This window comes from Anser anser (assembly GCF_964211835.1).
Source record: "Anser anser genome assembly, chromosome: Z".
Taxonomy (NCBI): domain Eukaryota; kingdom Metazoa; phylum Chordata; class Aves; order Anseriformes; family Anatidae; genus Anser; species Anser anser.
This window is the reverse complement of record NC_139723.1, coordinates 16,873,207-16,892,058: the sequence shown is the minus strand read 5'-3', so window position 1 is coordinate 16,892,058 and position 18,852 is coordinate 16,873,207. Positions and strand designations below refer to the sequence as shown.

Genomic DNA, 18,852 nt, shown 5'->3' with positions numbered 1-18,852 from the left:
AGTGTTTTGTTTGGATGAACATATTTATTTAATTCAGAAGTTGAGGTGCTAAGCCCAGATGTAGATTTCAGTAGCGAAGGGGAAGAAGCAAGGATTCAGAGGTCTTTCTCTCGATGTATCCTGCCTGTCACTGAGGTTTTTTCTGGAGATACGGTACTGTAGAGGCTGGTCTGGCTGGCAACAAAGCTATCCCAGGAGTGTACTGACAAAGTGTGGGGAAAGAGCATCAGCTGCAGCATCCCAACCACACAGTGCCCCAGCACTGCTCAAAGGTTGCAGCGCTGCTGAATTGCCATCTACTGCTCAGACTTCAGGAGGGGCAGGTCTGACTTTTTCATGCGCAAGGACATATTTAACCATTTATATATAAAATACATGTACAGTACACAATGATCAGCTTAGCTGTCCCCCAGAGCAGTACGCTCTCAAGGTTTACCAACATTGCAGCGTGGTCCAGTGCTGCCACGATTCTCCACCTCTGCTTTTTGGTGAGTCTTTATCCTCCGATTGTTGCCAAGATGTGAACTCCCGGATAGGCGACAGATCAGTAGCAATGGAAATCTGTTCCTAAGTCCAGAACCGGTTTGTAGGATTGAATTTAATGCTAAGCACAGCTTTGACTTGGTAAGTAAGATGCCCTCTGGGTGAAATGGCTTTCAGTGAATGAGCACACAGAGCTCTTGCTATACAAGGAAAATGTTTGTAAATCTTGATTATGTGTTACTCTGGGAGAGGGTGTCCTTTGCTTCCACGCTGCTGCTGCACGGCACTGTGTTACTGCATACACTGACGGGGCAGAGGCTGGCCTGTTGCTGCTGGAAAAGAATGAAGAAGTTCCTATTGTGAAATGGAGGACAGCAAGGGTGAGGGGTTGGCTGTGTCCTGATTTCAAACACTGCTCTTGTTTCGTTTAGCTCTTGCTGACATTTGTATTAACATATCTTCATCTGGAAAACATGATTTCTTAAAAAAAGGTAAGAGAATTACACAAACAGTGTGAGGGTTCACTTTTGACATGGTCAAACTAGGGATTTGCTTGGCCCCCGAAGTTAAATAGTGCTAAAGCTTAGCAGTAGGACCTGTTTTGGAACAACAGCAGTTGTAAATGCTGGAGAACTCCAGTCTTACATGCCAGAGAATGCAGAAAGGAAATCCACCTGCTTTCACAGTTAAAGGCCCAGTTTATGCTCCATGGCCCGTCAGTCACCACCGGGTGGGTGTCACGCTTTCAGTGTGGAGCAGGTTAAAGAGGAGCACAAACGCCTGCAACCTACCTGTAGAGAAAACGGTGTGCAGCTGTAAGTCACGCATGTATGCGGAGCTCAGGTGCCTGAGGAGCACGCCTACGCCTGATGTCACAAGTCAGTGACATCAGAACCGCTGCCAACAGGCCTCCAGGCGGGCATCCCTCTGCTTGCTTGTGCTGAGCCCGGGTGGAGCGGTGGCAGAGCGATGCTGCTGAGCAGCACGGCCAGCCCTAGCTGTAAGCAAGTCACAGCTGTGCAGGAAGGGCCCGCGAGGAAGGCAGCGCCAGACAAAAGCCATTTGAAGCCGATCAGGGACAGGCATGCATCCAAGACCGAGGGTTACCTAGAGGTGGTGAAGCAAACTGAAGCTGTAGTTGTAGACATGGGCACAGGTTACTTTAAGTGTGGCTTCGCAGGGGAACCGTGGCCTTCCCATATCGTTTCATCGGTTGGTAACCACGTACAAGAAACCGAGGGCAAACAAGAAGAAACCTTTATTGGAAGAGTGCCTCAGAACACCTGCGTGCCCTTAAAACTCATCAGCCCATTAATGCATGGCATAGTGGTGGACTGGAAGTCTGTCCAGGATATTCTGGAGTGTATTTTCCAGATGGGGATGCAGATTCGGCCGGAGGACCACGCTCTCCTGATGTCAGTGCCTCCCCTGTGTTCCATCGCTGACAAGAAGAAATATGCCGAGATGATGTTTGAAGGCTTTCACGTGCCTGCTGTACACCTCGCCTACCAGTCCCAGTTATCCATGTACTCTTACGGGAAAACCTCAGGTCTCGTGGTGGAGAGTGGCCATGGTGCTTCGCACGTGGTTCCCATCTACGAAGGTTATGTTCTGCGCAGCATCACAGGCAGTGTAGATTATGCAGGCTTGGACATAACGAATTACCTCATGCAGCTACTAAATGAGTCTGGATACATGTTCACGGAATACCAGCTAAACATCATAGAAGATCTCAAAGAGAGGTGTTGTTACACTTCTCTGGACCTCACACAGGACTTGAATTTGCCTCTTAAGAAACAACAAACTGATTACGAGCTGCCAGACGGGCATGTCATCACGGTAGGCAAAGAGAGATTCCTGTGTGCTGAAGCGCTCTTCCAACCATCCCTGTTCGGCTCACAGCAACCCGGGCTTTCGCAGCTGACACTTGGCTGCCTCAAGAAGTGTGATGCTGACATCAACAAAAAGCTGGTGAGGAACGTCCTGCTGTGTGGGGGCAGCACCATGATGGAAGGTTTTCCTGACCGCTTCCAGAGTGAACTGAGCAGGATGTGGCCTAGTGACAAGCTCCTCGTAACGGCGTCACCTCAGAGGAAGTCTTCTGTCTGGATTGGTGGGTCGATCCTGGCCTCGCTCTACTCTTTCCAGAAGCTTTGGGTTTCCAAGAGGGAATATGAAGAATGGGGTCCTTCCTGCATTTTTAAGAAGTGCTTCTGAGGGGGACGCTGGCTATCTTAAAATTATTTTTGAAAAAGGTACATGATTCAATTCAAGAGCATCTCCCCTCTATCCCTTGCTGTAGTTATATTAAAAGATTTTTGCTACAGCTGTATTCGTTTTGACAGCGTCTGTTTTTTTTCTTTCTTTTGTATTTAATGAAGCAGGACAGCAGATTGCTAGCAAACTACTGCCTGATGAGAGACGCAGGCTTCCAGAGTCACATTTACTCAGAAATTGGGACAGTTCTTGTATTAACTCTGTATTTTTGCTTTAATGACTTACTTCAACTGCATCTGTTTGCAAGAGCCTCCACAAAACCTAAGAGCAAATTCAACGTATCTGCAAAAACAGTAGCTAAGGCACAGTATGTTTTAAAGCGAGACGCATTGCAATGAAAGCAAAAGAACATCCAAGGAGAAACCCAGGGCAAGGAAACTCCTGGTTGCTGCTGAAGCAGAAGCAAAGGTTCAGGGATTGGAAAAGTAGGAAGCAGGATGCAGGACTTCCCCTCCGTAGCTGCGCTGGCACTAGGTGCTGGCTCCAGTTCTATCACTCCTTTGTTGAAGTTCACTCAGGGCAGAGCAGGTAGGGCGAGATAATGAAGCTCAGATAGCAGTTACCATACGAATGATTTACCATACAAATGATTTAGAAGACTGCTCTTCCTCCTGCATGGCAGACTTGAATTGATTTTGCCTTCACAGGAGAACAGGAGAACACGTCTCCAGCTTTGACTAGCACCATGATGGAAAAACAAAAGAACCAACAATACAGATTTTAAAGGAACTTGTGTGTTTGGCACAAACAAATTATCATTAAGCCAGCAGAAGTTTTGCCTTTTCTTGGGATCTTTTACAAATCTTTTTCTAGGCAATAGATTAGGCTGAACAAGACCTAAGTGCTTCCTAGCATCAGATTTAAGTGTCAGGAATAAGCAGTGTCAGTGCCACATTTCAGTTGCAGGGCCAGAACTGGAGAGGACTGCAGACTCCTCATCACTTCTTCCCCTGATCAGAAAGTAGTTTCCGTGTCTCTTTGGACTAGATGCTGCTACCTGTTTGAAGACCCAAACCCAGTAAAAAGCTGCTATCCACTGCAGCCATTCATGTGTTTTGCTGTCTTAAGTCTTTGTGTTTGTACAATCTCCTTTCCAGCCTCATCACAATGCTTGAGAACAGGCTTAAGCCATCCCCACACCACCCAGCAGAGGCCATGTAACTCAGAACAGCTGGAAATAAAACCACTCCAAAGCTTATATAACGCTGACAAAGGATTGCTTTACTACTGCACTCCAACCATCCCAAGCCAGCACAGTGTGTGTGTGTACAGTGCAGGCTCATACGGCCACCCCAACTTGATGGAGTCCTTGCGTCAAGAAAACAATAACCTGCAGCACCAGACACATTAATGCCATGCATGAAGAACGCAGCCCATTGCTGCGTACACTGCAGATACCACAGACAGGAATTACACTGTTGGTGCTGGCATTCTTCCCATAGTGCATAACCAAATAGGCCTGCACTGAACACAAAGCTGCCAGGCCAAAATTAACTGAGAGGAAGGGCTGGGGTGGGTGGAGCTGTGCTGCTTCCACTGAAAGCATCCAGCCTCGTCTGCAGAGCTTGTCCCCTTCCTCTGCTCCCTGGACTGGTGCGCTGTTACTTCTCGAGCCAGATTGCAGCAGTATTCTGTATTAAAATCTAATTCTCAGGTATGAATTTGCACATCAGTTTCCATCTGAAACGGTTCTGCAATAGCACAGAGCGTAATCGGGGCACAGCTGCTCACCTGCCAGTGCCATACAGCAGCATCAAACACAGATAACTAGGGTAGCACTACCCAGCAGCGTGCAACACCAACACAAAGTATCCCACACCAGCTTTTTTGCATGTTCTCATGTACCCAAGATGTCCCTGGTGCAAGATCAGCAGGGCAGTAACGGCTGTCAGTACTACAGGGTTCACTCTGATGTAACAAAGTGATTCTGATGAAAATCTGCTATTACCAACACTCAACTTCGGCACAGAAAACACAACTTATTTGGTTAGCAGCTGCAGTTTGCTATTAGTACAGACTTACTGGTGAGATCTCTAAACCAGGCTGAGCAGCTTAAAATGTGACCTGCCCTCCTGGCAGGTACTGTTACCATCCACAGGAGGAAGTGTGATGAAGAGAAAAGCACCCACTGGGCACTCGTGGGTTTGCTTCACCTGGAAGGCAGGGCACACTGGTGGCTGATGTTGGATTCAGTCAGCAGTGTTCAGATCTGCACAGCCTGCTACTCCCCACCCTTACACACAAGCTCTGCTGTGGGATGCAAGTGGCCGTCACCATTAGCACGATGCAGTATGGGTCACAGTCACAACCGCAGCGCCTGGAGGGACAGCCCCATGAGCAATAGAGCAGGAATGCCAGGACAACAATGGTTTTCTATAAAGGTGTAATAAAATGATAATGAAAAGTAACATTTCAGAGTCCTCTAGGATTCCTTGGCTTTTAATTACTGGGGAAGATGCAGTTTCCACTGTAGATTTTTATTGAGTTTTGGTGGAATGAGTAACTCTGGATCTGGAAGGCAAAGAGAACAAATGTCAGAGCAAAGGGTACCAGCAATACAGTTTCTCTGGGACCTGTCAACTAATTCATTTGCTTTCTTTTCCATCAAATAACACCGAGAAGTCCCAAACATCGTGTTTCCTTTGAGTGACTGATCACCAGACTGCACTGAAGAGTGTACAGCAGAACTGTTTACAGAAATGAATCCCTGGGGCAAATCGAGTCCCCTCTCCATTGTTACCGCTCAGAACGAAAAGCAACGATCTGTGGCAGAAAGCAGAACCCAGTTCATCCACCAGTATCTGGGGCACTCAGATGTGCTGTCACATACAACAGCCAGCTGGCTGTGTGGGGTCTGCGACAGAGGCATGGGGTTTTCTCTGGAGCCAGCCCCGTCAAGTAGCAACAGGTGGGTCACACCCAGGAGTTTGTTGGAGGATTTCTTCCTGGCAGTTCCAGGACTAGTAAGGGAAGATGGGAAGAGAACTGATGACTAATGGGGAAGAGGGAAGACGGATGGGACCGTAATGGTGCCCTCAGGCTTAAAACTGTATTAGCTATACGCACTTCAAGGTGGCAAAGCATCTTGAGGGCTATAGCCTTACCTGGTCAAGAGCCTGAGCTGGCCACCAACGTCAGACAGGAAAAAATCAGCAGGTACCTTACAAGCAGAATTACCTGACACACCCCTACAAGAACAGACTTCCAATTCCCTCACAACAGACAAAGGCTACACACAGGAAGCCAGGAGAACAATTCAGGCAGTAGTTTTAACGCAGGACTTCAGAGAAAACAAAACCTTATTAAGAAGACTGCTCACTTGCCGCGAGGAAGATGACACCGTAAGGTAAAGCAATAAACTCCTAGAGCTGAAGAAGCGCTGCGGCTGTTGGCAGGTGTCAATGCTTGAAGAGCCTCAGTGCTCGCTAGCCTCGCTGACATTTCACACCCACACCCAACCCAGAGCCAGAACTAACCTTGTACAACAGGAGCCAGCATCCTCTTCTGCTGATACGCAGCCATAATGCTGTTTGCAGTTGAATTGGGACCCAGGACCTGTATGGAGAAGCAATACCCATGTTCCAACCTGTACAGAGAAAGGCTGAGAGCATGGATGCCTACAAAGAAAACTGCTGATAGGCTAGACTCCAAGAGCAAAAGCGGCTGGCTACAGGAGACCCCACAGCTCAAAGCGATCAGGAATACAGGATCAAAGCCCAGAAATGTCTCAGAAAAGCTGAAAGAGAGGCAGAAAGAATTGCTTTGGGACAACCTTTCAGAATACAGAACTTTCATCTCAGTACTCACTTCTTTACAGCACTTCAAGCAACAGAGTCACTGTGCCTGGGGGTGTTCAAGGAAAGGTTGGACGTGGTGCTTAGGGACATGGTTTAGTGGACATTGGTGGTAGGGGGACATTGGGACATTGGTGGTAGGGGGACGGTTGGACCAGATGGTCTTGGAGGTCTTTTCCAACCTTAATGATTCTGTGATTCTAAGTGTCATGAATTGGCAGGACTACTTTCATTACAGAATCAGCAACATTTAAAGTTCATTGGGGAGCCTCAGCTCCTAAAACCACATTCAGCAGTTTCAATCTCCCCTTAAATGGACAAATTAATCAGTGGTAAGGGAAAAGATACTGGGGGATATCTCGTGTTCACCTTGAATGCTCAGAAACTACTTGTTTCAGAGAAAGACTTTTACTTTGGAAAGGAACTAGTATAGTCCTCATGATTTCCTAGTTCTGTGCTAAGCTGAAGCCTAGAAGATTGATAAAACTCACCTTTTTGCAATATACTTTTTACGATACTCTGGTTCATACCAAATTGACCAATCTGTTCGCTTTTCATCTCATGATAATGGTACGGACAACCACTATTCCACTACATAAAAGCTGTGCTAACACTTCAACCATTAGGGCTGGAAAAGAAAACAGTGTTCCTTTGTTCTGGAAATAGCTTAAGGTAGAGCTTATGAAAAGAAGTCGCTACGAGGACAAATTAACACATGCCCTATGGGATCTGATCATGTCCAACACAGTATTCAGTGGGACAGACACAGCAGGCTGTATCTGTCACATGTATCTAGGGCACACTGATTCAGAAGCTGCAGCACTCCTATAATGTACTACACATAGTATCTACTTAAAGTCTGTAGAAAAAGGGGCAGATCTGGAGTGCCAGGGAAAGATTCTGTGTTCTTTGCTGGAGAATGCAAAGCACTACCAATTACTTGGTATTGTACAGCAGGCATCGTAAGTATTACAGATGAGCACGGACCGGGTTGAGAGAACTCTGCTGCACATCTGAAGTCCAGATTTCTGGGATCGAGGTCTCCATCAGCTGCAAAACCTCTTCCAGAACTTGCTGCAGTCCCACAGCTTGCTCATCGAAACCAAACAGTACAAGCTGCTTCAGAAGGATGTGTACGTCTCCTGGAGAGTGAACAGAATACCAAGCAATGATATTTAACATAGGAGTGTGAAATAAATAGCTGTATTGCTCTGGTATTGAGATACAGGACAGGCAGCAACAAAACAGAACTGGTTCTTCATCCCCACCCAACTGCTAGAGTGCCTGAGTACAAAATGTGAGCTAAACCTGTCATGGCACTGACAAGTCCTCACTTACCTGCTCCCTAAATTTCAAATGAGGAGAGCTCACACTGTTAGTTATTCCTCCTGGCAGAGGAAGATGAACTAAATGAAAGTACACCACAGACAGTCTTACGCACCATGAAGCTCCTCTCCCCAACACACGTATGAAGAACAGGAGGCTGGCTGTGCTCACAAGTTGGAGAGTGGATTAAGATCACTGCATCCTACCTTTCACATTCTCAACAGCACGGATGTTTTCTCCCAGGACTTCCAGAAGGGCCACATCTTCAAAAGGACTCCCCTCCTTCAAGCTGTATCTCTTGCGTTCAGCCTTGCGCCGGTTCTTTGAGGATCGCCTGGAAAAGAAGGATGCTTAATTCTACTGTGTGCAACAGGATTAGCTGTAACAGGGTGAATTTGAAGGAATGTCAACAGCATGCATGCAACTTGTTACCTAAGCCCTTAATCTCTCCAGTAAAAAGGGTCTGTATGTTAGCTGATGTATCTTTGCATCAGTATTTAAACACAAGTCAGTAGTTGGGCTGGGAAGCTGTCCTACAGTTTCTCTTCTACAAACACAACTGCTTTGTGCAAGTAAAAGCAAGGTAAAAGCAACATTCTAAGCACAAAGTACGGTAAATTGTTTGACAATGGTTGCTAGCAGGCAAAGCTGAACTCCACTCAAAACAATTTGGTGCCATGGTCCGTGCTCATTTTAACTTCTGCTATCTCCACAGGCTGTGCACTACACAGCCCAGCTCCTGGTCCATTACCACAGGAAAACAGCTTCTAATCACAGGCCAATATTAGTTACCTAATGACCCAAAATGATCAGCACACTCTGACACAGGTATGCTGAATACTATGGTTGCACTCTCTTCCTCTTTTCATCCGGGCCACAGAAAGTGGCCTTAAAAAAACGTGCTTTTTCCATAGCTGTATTTTTTCAAGATTTCAGCTAGGGAGTCCAGAAGTGGCCCCACAAACTACACCAACCTTTAACATAGCCCGCCCCACACCGCACCTTATGTTACGAAGAGCACTCAAAAGCAACACAGAAGCTCACTGTGGGAAGAGAACAGGTATGAAATTATACAACAAGCCCCAGCTATTAAAATGTAAAGCTTAAGACAAAGAGCACAAGCTGTTAATGTTTGAGAAACTCTGCCTACTTCCTGTGTCAAAACTCCCACAGCCAGCTATTCTGGCCACGTGCCAGCTGCCTACAGAGCCAGCTCCTGCACAGAGCCTGTGCTCATAGCTCCTCTGCTGGGCATTCAGTTCCTGCTGCACTACTAGCTTCTGCCATTTTCTGCTCTCTCCCCTCCAACAAGAGTTAAAATAACCAAGAAATGCCTGTAATTGTAACAGTTTCAAGGCATGCACAGCTGCTGGGAAGAGCATGCCAAACATGAGCAAACTGCCCTCCCAAATAAAGGCTGATGCCAGGGAAGCCACCGTCTACTTTGGAGGCAGATACCTACGCTGATATTCTTGAATTGCTGTGTGAGTATTTGCTGTTCATGTCGCTAGCTGTCACAACACTGCTGGTTTCAGAGAAAAGATCCAATTCTGGGCAATTTGGCATTTCATAATCTGCAAAACACATTAACAACTGTCACAGTATGGAAAAAGGTCATAGTTATTCCAAGCATTCTCTCTGGGTAACCTATGTGGCCTTCCGCAAAAGCAGCTTGGGCAGATTCGTTCTACCTGTCAGTGCGCCGGAGCCCTGTTACTCTCAGCCCACTCAGCCTGCACACAAAAAAAAACAGAAATTGTGAGAAGAGCACTGCTCCTCTGCCTTGGCAGGGACTGTGATTATTCAATGGCACACTCAGAGGGATGACAATCTCAATGCAGCAAATCTGTACCAGGACAGAACGTTCTGCTTTCAGAAAACTTTCTCAAGCCAGTGTATTCTTGCAGGTGAGTATGCCTAGTAAGTACTCAGCACAAAGGATGTGCTGAGCGCAGTCTGACCCAGGCAAGCTGTCATTGTGGAGACAGCGCTGTCACATTCTGAAGAGCTCTCAGTTGTGTTTAGCATTTTTACCCCAGGAAAGCTGTGACAGAGATAGCAGTGAAAATAAAGCCCTTTATGGAATGGTCAAGGTCATGCAATTGCACTTCAACTACGGTGCAAGGGGTGGGGTGAGACGAATGCTGTTTCTGTGGTGGTAGATAGCACTGGGGCTACAAGAGGGTACACACTGCAGCTCCACCAGGGTAAATGAGAACCACAAAATTAAAAAAAGGGATGATCACAGTTACTTATGCAGAAGAAAGTCATATGAATTTCAGTACAAACCATGCAGGCTCTCACTAGCCTTCTCCTTCAGCTCTCGGACCACCTGCAGGCGACTCTTGTGGCGAAGAAATGCTGTTTTCTGAGAATCTAAGAACATCAGCTGACTTTTCTGGGCTGCTCAATAAAAAAAGAAAAATCAGATCCAAGGTAGGAACATGAACATTTGTACAAGGGAGCACAGTCCTTCAAGCACCTTGGAAGTCAGGTGTAAAGCGCCCAAAAGGATTCAAGTGGAAGGAAATTCGAAGCTAGTAATACAAGAGCACACCAAACTTAAATGCACCTGGGTGCGGAAAGAACTAACTGGCTAGACAAGCATCTCTGGAACAAGAGTCTGTTTCTAATACAGGAAGAGAAGAAAGCTCTGTGAACACATATCTTTACATTAATTAGGTTCAAGCTAAACAAAAATATCCCTCAGCTCATACATCCTATAGCCCATAGCATGAGAACAAAGAACATCTGACAGCTATCAAACATCTTCCTGGACTGAAGAGAGAATACAGGTATCAAATAATATTTTCAAAAGAGCTTCTATAACAAACAGCAGTTTTCTTAGCCCATAAATCTGCCACCACACATTTGTGTGCTGGAACAAGGGCTGTTTTCCTTGTTCATAGACATGTAAACACCTACTCCTTTGCAGTCTGTGACTGTGAAGTCTGAAAAATCTCAAAAGCTTAACTAAACTAAAAAGAGCCTACGGCAACTGCAGAGCTTCAAACCTTCAGTAGAATGCCACCAAATGCAGCTAATTGGCCAACATCAGCTGGGCAGAATCAAAGCATCCTTCCATATAGCTTCCAGTATGAGTGTGCTATGGCTTCCCACAGACCCAGTGAAGACCTCCTTCCACCTCCATAGCACAGCTAAGTTTCAGGTTCTTGCACAGATTTACCTTCCAAGATGGCGGGTTTGAAGTTGGTCTCCAAGATATCCAGTCTATCATACTTGTGAATCTGGATCAGGAAAAGGAAGCAAGATATTATTTGAAGATCTAACCTGGACTCCATCTCTGTTCTTGCACTCCAAAAAAAAAAAAATTATATCCACTTCTTGCAATCCAGACAGTATTTCTGGTTCTTGAGATCTTAAATGCCTTACCAGTCTTAAAGCTTCTTCCCAGAAAGCCCCTTCTAGAAGGAGGAGAACAGCCTCTTCGTAGTCCTGGAAAGACAGAGCAACTGCTGCTGCTGACACTAGTAATACACACATTTAGATAGCACCTACATGGTGCATGCTTCTACTCAGCAGCATCAGTCAGGAAAATACTGCTGTGCCCGGTACTTTGGAGTGCTGACAAACACAAAGCTCTCATTAAAAAAACAAAACAAACAAAAGCCCCTTTTGAAGGGAAAGTCCCCCTGGAACTTAGTCTTCTTTATTCCAGCACTCATACTTCAGCTTTCTGAACTGAAACCTTTTCATACCAAAGCAGAGACAACTTCATGAGTAGAAAACCTGGGCACACAGCATTCATCTACTCCCTGATTGCTGCATCACCCAGACCTTCTCTGCCCTCTCAAAAAGAACTCGTGGCACAGACTCTTCTGCAGTCAGCACATACGGAGTCACATGTGGCCCAGGAGAACAGAGAAAATAAAAGATGTAGCATGTCTTGAACAAAGGGTATTACTGGGGCACAGACAGGAGAGGCACATTACCTGAGTGTACTGCTCCAGGAGCATGGCTGCCTCTGCATGCTTTCTCTGTTCAACCAGTTTTCCTATGAGAAAAGGTGGAGTTCAGCTTTTCAGGAGCAGCTGGATTTTCTACTACAAAACAATGAAGTCGAGGAACATCCCACTCACTGTAGCACTTTCTACCTGCTCAGACGCTTATTTAATTTGCATGATAAAAAGAAGGGCTGCCTGATGTCAAGAATTCATTAACCTATATCATCATCAGACAGTTGCTTGTGAAATTGATGATTCTTGTCTCTCATAGCCACTTGAAGAACCTCTCACCTACAATTTTAGACAGAAATAGTGAAGAGTCTCCTAAGTGGAGGAAGGCAGGATGAAAACAGGAAATCTCTCTTGAAAGCTTCAGTGTATCACAGTCTCGCTATCTGCTGGCAGAACTGTCTGTTGCTCTCTGTGGTATAGACAGGAAGCATCAAACCTATGGGATTCAGGGCTTCTAGCCCCTTAAAACTTAGGACCAGCTTTGGCACTGGCTTTTCTGCTAGGGTGTAAGTGAGAAAATGATACACAGGGCCAGGAAAAAAAAAAAAAGAAGGAAGATATTACCTAAGCAAATTGCTCTGAAGACAGCTTATACGTGTTCATCCTGCTAAATTACAGTTGTGATTTAAGATGGGCACTAGAAAAAGTGTTAAAGACAAGTCATGAAGGATCCAAACTGCATTAAGTGATAGAAAAAGAAAATACTGGAATATCCAAATCTGGAAGACCACTCCCAGAAACCATTCCCACTGTTTAAGAGGTTCTTCATAAACTCTGCCTCTGAGTATGGCAAAACCCAGGATGATGCTCCATTTCTCTTGTTGAAATACATGCCAGGCCCACAACACATCTCATGCATGAAGCCTCATGTTTCCTAGTGAGCACAAACTCTAAGACAACCCATCTTTTTTTCCTGCAGTAGGACCACACATAACTTTACGTGTACCAGCCTGTCCTAACTGCTAGCAGGCATTAAGGAGAAAACATGGAGATGGAGCACCGAATTCTGCAACAGCCTTTAAGGTCTAAGACTAGGCAGTATCTGTGTGAATGACATCTGGAGGCCTCAATCACGTCAGACGCTTTAAAGAATCTCCATTCCCTGAGGTTAACCAAGGAAGCAATTTGGAATAGCAGTTCAGCAACAGGTTGCTAGGAAAGTGCAAAAACCAGTCAGCTCCAGGCAGCCAAGGCCACAACTAGCTTGGCAACTCCTGGGTGCCAACCAGCTCAGCCCCAGCATCTTTTGGTTCCTGTGAGAAACAAAGGTGATGTGCAATCACACAAACCCATGGGAATTACAGTCCTTTACAAAAAACACTGCTGAAGACCGAGGTTTTCTCTGATTTTAATGAAAAATCAGAACGAACGAGAAATAAGAGCAGCCAGTTTTGGTCTGCTTACCTCCACCCTCTCAAAGCCTACCTGCCATGCTCTGTGCCAGGCTGGACAGCTTATCCGTCGTGTAACCAAGCCGTGAAGCCATGCACAGGGCTTGCTGCCAGCTGCCACTGCTCAGAAACGCATCGAGTGCTTTTGCAAAGATGCCAGCCCGAGCAAATATCAGTGCAGCCTGTTCATAAAGCTGCTTCTGAATCAAATACTCCCCATATGCATCACTGATATCCTGCAAGACAGGGACAAAAGAGAAGCAAGAAATCAGCTGTGGAGTCAGCAGCAGTCCTACACTAGTGAGAATTAAGTGGACATCAACAAAAGCCTCTCTGGCTTTTCATCCCCTGAGGAACCTCCATGCACAATGTTCTATCTTATTTCAAACTCTGTATCATCTAAAGGGCTGTTGATCAGCACATGCAGACTTTTCACACAGTACTAAAGCAAGAGACATGAGGAAGTACCTAATTTTCCAAGCTGGGTAAGCTACAAACTGCAGGAAATCAGCCCCTTCTTCCCTACTCCAACCAGTAATTTTTGTTAGGTCTCCCTAGAAGTCAAAGGACCCTAGGAGTCAAAGACTGGGGCAAGGGAGGGTGCAGGCCCTCGAACTCTGTAGGCATAGGCTGTTCAAAATCAATACACGCAGCTTCTCTAGGCTATTCAAAGCTCACAATCTCTATCAAGAAGGGGATGATATATTTGACTGGAATAATACAGAAAGAATAAAAGACTCCATGTTAAGCCAGAAACAAATCTCTCTTGAGAGAGACCTTTCTACTTTCACCTTGCTGCAAAAGACAAGTTTCTGCATCTCCCTTCTTACTTCTTCACCAACTTCTTTTACAAAGGCCTGTTTGTTGTGCATTTAAAAAAATCTAAATTGAATTAAATGCATTCATTTACATTTGACAATAGCCTAGGGCAAGCTACAGTTCTTCAGTAGTACTGAAATCTACAAGGGACCCTACATGCTAGAAAATGGCACGTCTAGGAGTGCCTCAAACTCTCTAACGCTCTCCAGAATAGTTTACAGGCAACAAAATGTCCCCATACAACCTGCAAGTGCCATACAGAAAACCTGTATCACAAACATCAAGATGAACACACCACAAGACAGTGCAGCAGAAACCAAACTCCCAGGTGCTCTCTTGGACATGAGATCAAAGAAGTTAACAGCCACTCTTTCAATGACCAGACCTAGCAGGCTCAGTGCGAAGAGTAATTCCAAGTATGTTGGAGAAAGGTCTCAGACAACACAGGAGGAGCAACGCCCTACAAAACCTGAATGCAAGTGACTGTTGTCTCACTCCTGCCCTCACTCAAGGTGCGGGGGATATGCAAACAACTATGTGAGAGAATTAAAAACTTGTATGCTACACATGCTTACACACCTTGTACTCCTGAGTGCTGGAGGGGTACAGCTTCAAGGCTTCACAATACAGATTCTGATCTTTCACCAAGTTCAGAAATTCAGAAAAGTGTTCAGGACCTGCAGAGATATTTTATTTTTTGTAGCAACAAAAGAGAAAGTACATGACTCTCATGGACCCCCGCCAGTCTGGGTTCATTTTATTAAGAAGCAACAAGAGGTGCTTGGGTGCAAGATCATAAGTGCACCTACTCTACCACTCTAAACCCAAGGGATTCACTTTCTTAAGGTTTGCTTCACTTTTGCCAGCAGAGTTAACTGGGGACAAGTCACCTACAACTGGAGAAAACAAAGACTTATGCTTCATGATCACAGGACAGTAAACACACGCCCGCCTTTCTCCCTGACCCAAGCTACACTACAAAAACGATGGAGAATAAGTTAACCAAGCATTACCAGGAGAGAAGATGATCTTGTGAAATTCTTCTCCTTCTTCAGCTATTTCCCCCCAAAGGTTCTTCAAAACAGAAATGTTCTACTACAGAATTTCTTAGAGATGCTGCATGTGCAGAACACCTACCACATTTACTGAGGTGTCCAAGAGCTTTTGCATATCTCTTCAAGTGTTTGTCTATTGTGTACCGCTGATAGTTGGTCTCCATCTTCTGGAGAGTATTTAAGAAGGGTAAGTATTCTTTTGGGTCCTGTGAAGAATAATAAAAACAGCAGCTTAGTTAGTCTGCTAAGATCCTTATTCACCCCCCATCTTCAACAGCAGACAGCCTCAAATTTTAAATTATACCATAACACACTAAAGAAAATTTCTCATTAAAATGTAAGCCATCCTAGAGAATCAATTCTGTGTATGTACTCTTGCCTGGTAACTTAAATTACCAGTCTCACACAAGAACTTCAGCAGTATCCAGAGACTAGCGATACTCAAAATTCCCATCTATTTGATATGTATCACACTGAATACTGTTTACTATTAGCTATTATCATATGTCAATTTGCATTTATAAAGCTGTTTGGTATATTCCACACCAGACGTCATGAAAATCACATTCCTGTGTTTTAAGCCTGGTAACACCAATAGGATGTTTTAATTGACAGGCAACAGGCTCTGCTGTAACATCAGGAAACTCTGTGAAGATCCTGACAGGGATTTTCATTGAGACTTCAAGTTACAGATGCTGGAAGATACACACTATTGTTGTAGCCACCACCAACTAAGCAAAAATTGAAAGAGTACAGAACTAGAATGCAGCCACAACGCTGTAGACGAGAGTCCTCCCCTACTCTGCAGAGCTGCTCTAGAACAGACCTGTAACACTTTGAGCACAAACAAGTTCCCTAAATTGTGCTCAGAAAGTACTAATAGATGAGGAGGCATGCCACGTTCCTAGCATCACCCCAAACACACAGAGGGCCTGAGCAACTGCAATCCTGCCTGTGTAGAGAGCTACGACTAATAAAACGTGTGGGCTAATTCACAGACTACAAGGAACCTTCGGGAAAGAAAAATTGTTCACTGAAACTATAAACCAAGACCTTTTGAGACTTTTCTGCCACCATGATGACTAAATCAAAGTCATATGTGCCCAGGGAATAATCATACAGTTCATTGACATCCACAAGGAAAAGCAGGTATTTTAGTGCTTCCTCTGCACTCACGGCTGTGACATTTGGAGAAATGCTCTCTGTAATGAAAGAAACACAAGATCAGTCACATCATTAGCAGTGGAACACTGGTCTGAGGGATGGATGCAGTATCTAGCACAACCTTAACACCACATACAGACCACCAAACTAATGGCTCATTCCACCTTACAGGAGGGGTTACTTGGCTGTTTGCGGAGTCTTTCCCACATAACTTCAAAAAATATCCCAAGCACAGTAATTTGTGCAGTGTGCAATGGTGACAAGTCAAAAGTATCAGCACAGAATAAAAGCAGAGTCTAACAGTTTGAGGTACCAGGACCTAGAATAGGAACCTCCTATTCCGTGCCGGGAGAAACTGGGTTCTGAACTGAAAGACAAAACAGCTCCAGCTCTGGCCTATCTGCTGACATACCTAGACAAAGGATGAGCCAAGGGTAAGTACAAAACTTAACAAGGGTAAGTACAAAACTACTCATCTTAGCTGATAAGCTGCTGTTCTATTAACAGCAGTTTCAAATTTCATAGTTAGTTTCAGGAACATTTCTTTTTTCTGACAGCCTCCACAAACAGCCACCTTAAAAAAATTTTCAGAGTAAACCACGCTAACAATGAAAGCTCCTCCAAACTCCACATATTTTCAACTCTTTTGGGTTCCTGATACAACACCTCGAAGATCATGAACCTTCTGGAGAGCAATTTCCAGTTCTGGAGGATTTTTCTTTACATGTGCTGTCAGTATTGATAGGCAGTATCTAAAGAAAACAGAAGCAGTAGATAAAAAAATGAGACAACACTTTCTTTAAACAAAAGATAATCCTTAAAGGCCCCTTCCAACCCAAACCATTCTACAGTTCTGTGAAAGAAAAAAACTACTCAGGTATTCCAAGCTTTTTCAAGGAAAACAGAGAAAGAGAAAAGAACCAAATGTACCAAAGAAGATCAATTTTTTTTGCCCCCATCCCCTTTTTTTTTTTTAATTAGCACATTTTCCCAAACATATTACAAGACTGGAGGTGTGTTTTGAGTAGAATGAGCTTTCTTACTATGCCAGCCAGCATGAATGGAGAGATAACACCCATCAAAAAGCTCAGATTGCTGGGTGTAATTTTCCAGATTAAATTTGGCACGATTTTTTTTTTTAAATAAAAATGTAAGTTTTCTAGGAGATTATTTCCACTTCCATATTATTCACTTGTACTATTTCAAAATAGGTTTCCTATGTAAGGAAATGCTTTGATTACCAAAACTGTTTGCTGTAAAGTGTCTAAGTTTTCAAGGTACAGCATCAACCCACTGTCTGCTGCTCCTCTATCCACTGTTTCACACCTAAGTTGCCCAGGGTTTAACACTGTGCTTCACCAACCACTGATATTATCCTATTTTCCCACCCTTTAATTTTGTCTAGTCTTGATTCATCCTAGGAGGATGGTGACAAAAAGGTAACCATTCAGAAATACAGCTGAAGATTTACAAAAATAATTCAGTCTCAGACAGAACAGCTGAGGTTTTTCTGAAATGCCATCTGCTCCATAAAGGCAGCATTTCCCTGGGATGACAATCTTGCTCATCTCTCTCCATCCCCCATGTCACACAGTGTTCCTAAATTCGGTGTGTTTTTTAAACCCTTGTAGGCGTCCTGCCTCTATTTCTTTAATACTTAGGGGAAAAGATATTTTGCTATCTCTTGAATTATTAGATGCTGTGCTTTTCAGAAGAGTATCCTCAGCAGATAGAAGGTACGGCGATACAAGCTTTGCAGAGCACAGGTTCACCTCAGGGGATCCAAAGCAGAGTAACTGACATTAAGGACAGCTTCGCTTTTCTGCAGGTGATTTAACAGAAATCTCTCTAATGGCTCCTTCACCATAAGCAAATTCTCACTTTTCAGGGTCAATGCGTTCCATGGCAACTCTCATCATATCACATACGAGGTTTACTTTTTTCTGATCGAGACGCTGGTGTGGTTGAGCGTTACTGCTACCATTCAGAGATGGGTACATGCTCTTTGTGAAATCTTCGTCTCTAAATAAAAAGACATGAATACGAGCCTGGTCCATCACAAAGTTCAGCACAAAGACAGTAACATTAAAACACAGAAATGTACGCAGAAAGTAACTACTCAACAAAATAGCTCATATGTCATTCAGTACAGACACACAATCTGCCACACTACCAGAAAGCTCTCCAACATCTCTTATCCATCCCAACTGATTCTTAGCCAAATGAGGTACTGAAAAAAAAAAGAACTGGTCAGAACTACTGTAGTTACACAAAACTTTGAAGGCAATATTTTCAAGATACAGCTGCATTCTACTAAATCCACTGTGGAGACGCTGGGCAAAGAACACTTCTGAAAATTAAGTAATTTGATTTTACTTCTAGACAAGGATTTAAGATCAGGTCAAAACTGAAAATAAACACAGAGAAAACGAGTGTTAGCTCTAGTTCCCAAATAAATTACTTCAGCAAACCTGAGAAGTCTTGAAGCTACCAGTGCTTTAAAACCTCTTTGTCACTCAACCTCTGAGAAAGAAATCAGGAGGTCTGATTTGGGAATCTAAACAAG

At 44.4% G+C, this 18,852-nt stretch overlaps 2 protein-coding genes across 3 annotated transcripts in view; one reads left to right on the top strand and one right to left on the bottom strand.

The window, feature by feature from the left end:
• The first annotated feature begins 78 nt into the window (after positions 1 to 78).
• Positions 79 to 4,988, top strand: LOC310889267 (actin-like protein 7A). The gene has a single exon (XM_083816498.1). The coding sequence runs from the start codon at positions 1,453 to 1,455 to the stop codon at positions 2,698 to 2,700; it is 1,248 nt and encodes a 415-aa protein (XP_083672624.1). The 5' UTR covers positions 79 to 1,452; the 3' UTR covers positions 2,701 to 4,988.
• A 141-nt stretch (positions 4,989 to 5,129) lies between these two features.
• ELP1 (elongator acetyltransferase complex subunit 1) overlaps positions 5,130 to 18,852 on the bottom strand; it is a 30,374-nt gene continuing 16,651 nt past the window's right edge. For both annotated transcript variants that reach the window (XM_083816487.1, XM_083816488.1), the window contains exons 22-36: positions 18,168 to 18,308; positions 16,953 to 17,038; positions 16,176 to 16,324; positions 15,205 to 15,328; positions 14,647 to 14,744; positions 13,283 to 13,484; positions 11,834 to 11,895; positions 11,274 to 11,336; positions 11,068 to 11,128; positions 10,170 to 10,283; positions 9,343 to 9,454; positions 8,087 to 8,214; positions 7,542 to 7,696; positions 6,237 to 6,315; positions 5,130 to 5,271 (exon numbers count right to left, since the gene is read on the bottom strand). In XM_083816487.1, coding sequence (XP_083672613.1) covers positions 5,204 to 5,271; positions 6,237 to 6,315; positions 7,542 to 7,696; positions 8,087 to 8,214; positions 9,343 to 9,454; positions 10,170 to 10,283; positions 11,068 to 11,128; positions 11,274 to 11,336; positions 11,834 to 11,895; positions 13,283 to 13,484; positions 14,647 to 14,744; positions 15,205 to 15,328; positions 16,176 to 16,324; positions 16,953 to 17,038; positions 18,168 to 18,308 — 1,642 coding nt within the window. In that variant the 3' untranslated portion in view covers positions 5,130 to 5,203. The remainder of the gene's footprint in view (positions 5,272 to 6,236; positions 6,316 to 7,541; positions 7,697 to 8,086; positions 8,215 to 9,342; positions 9,455 to 10,169; positions 10,284 to 11,067; positions 11,129 to 11,273; positions 11,337 to 11,833; positions 11,896 to 13,282; positions 13,485 to 14,646; positions 14,745 to 15,204; positions 15,329 to 16,175; positions 16,325 to 16,952; positions 17,039 to 18,167; positions 18,309 to 18,852) is intronic.

Excerpts from the sequence above, each read along its gene's own strand:
- LOC310889267 (XM_083816498.1), top strand. The coding sequence starts at position 1,453 with ATGCTGCTGAGCAGCACGGCCAGCCCTAGCTGTAAGCAAGTCACAGCT.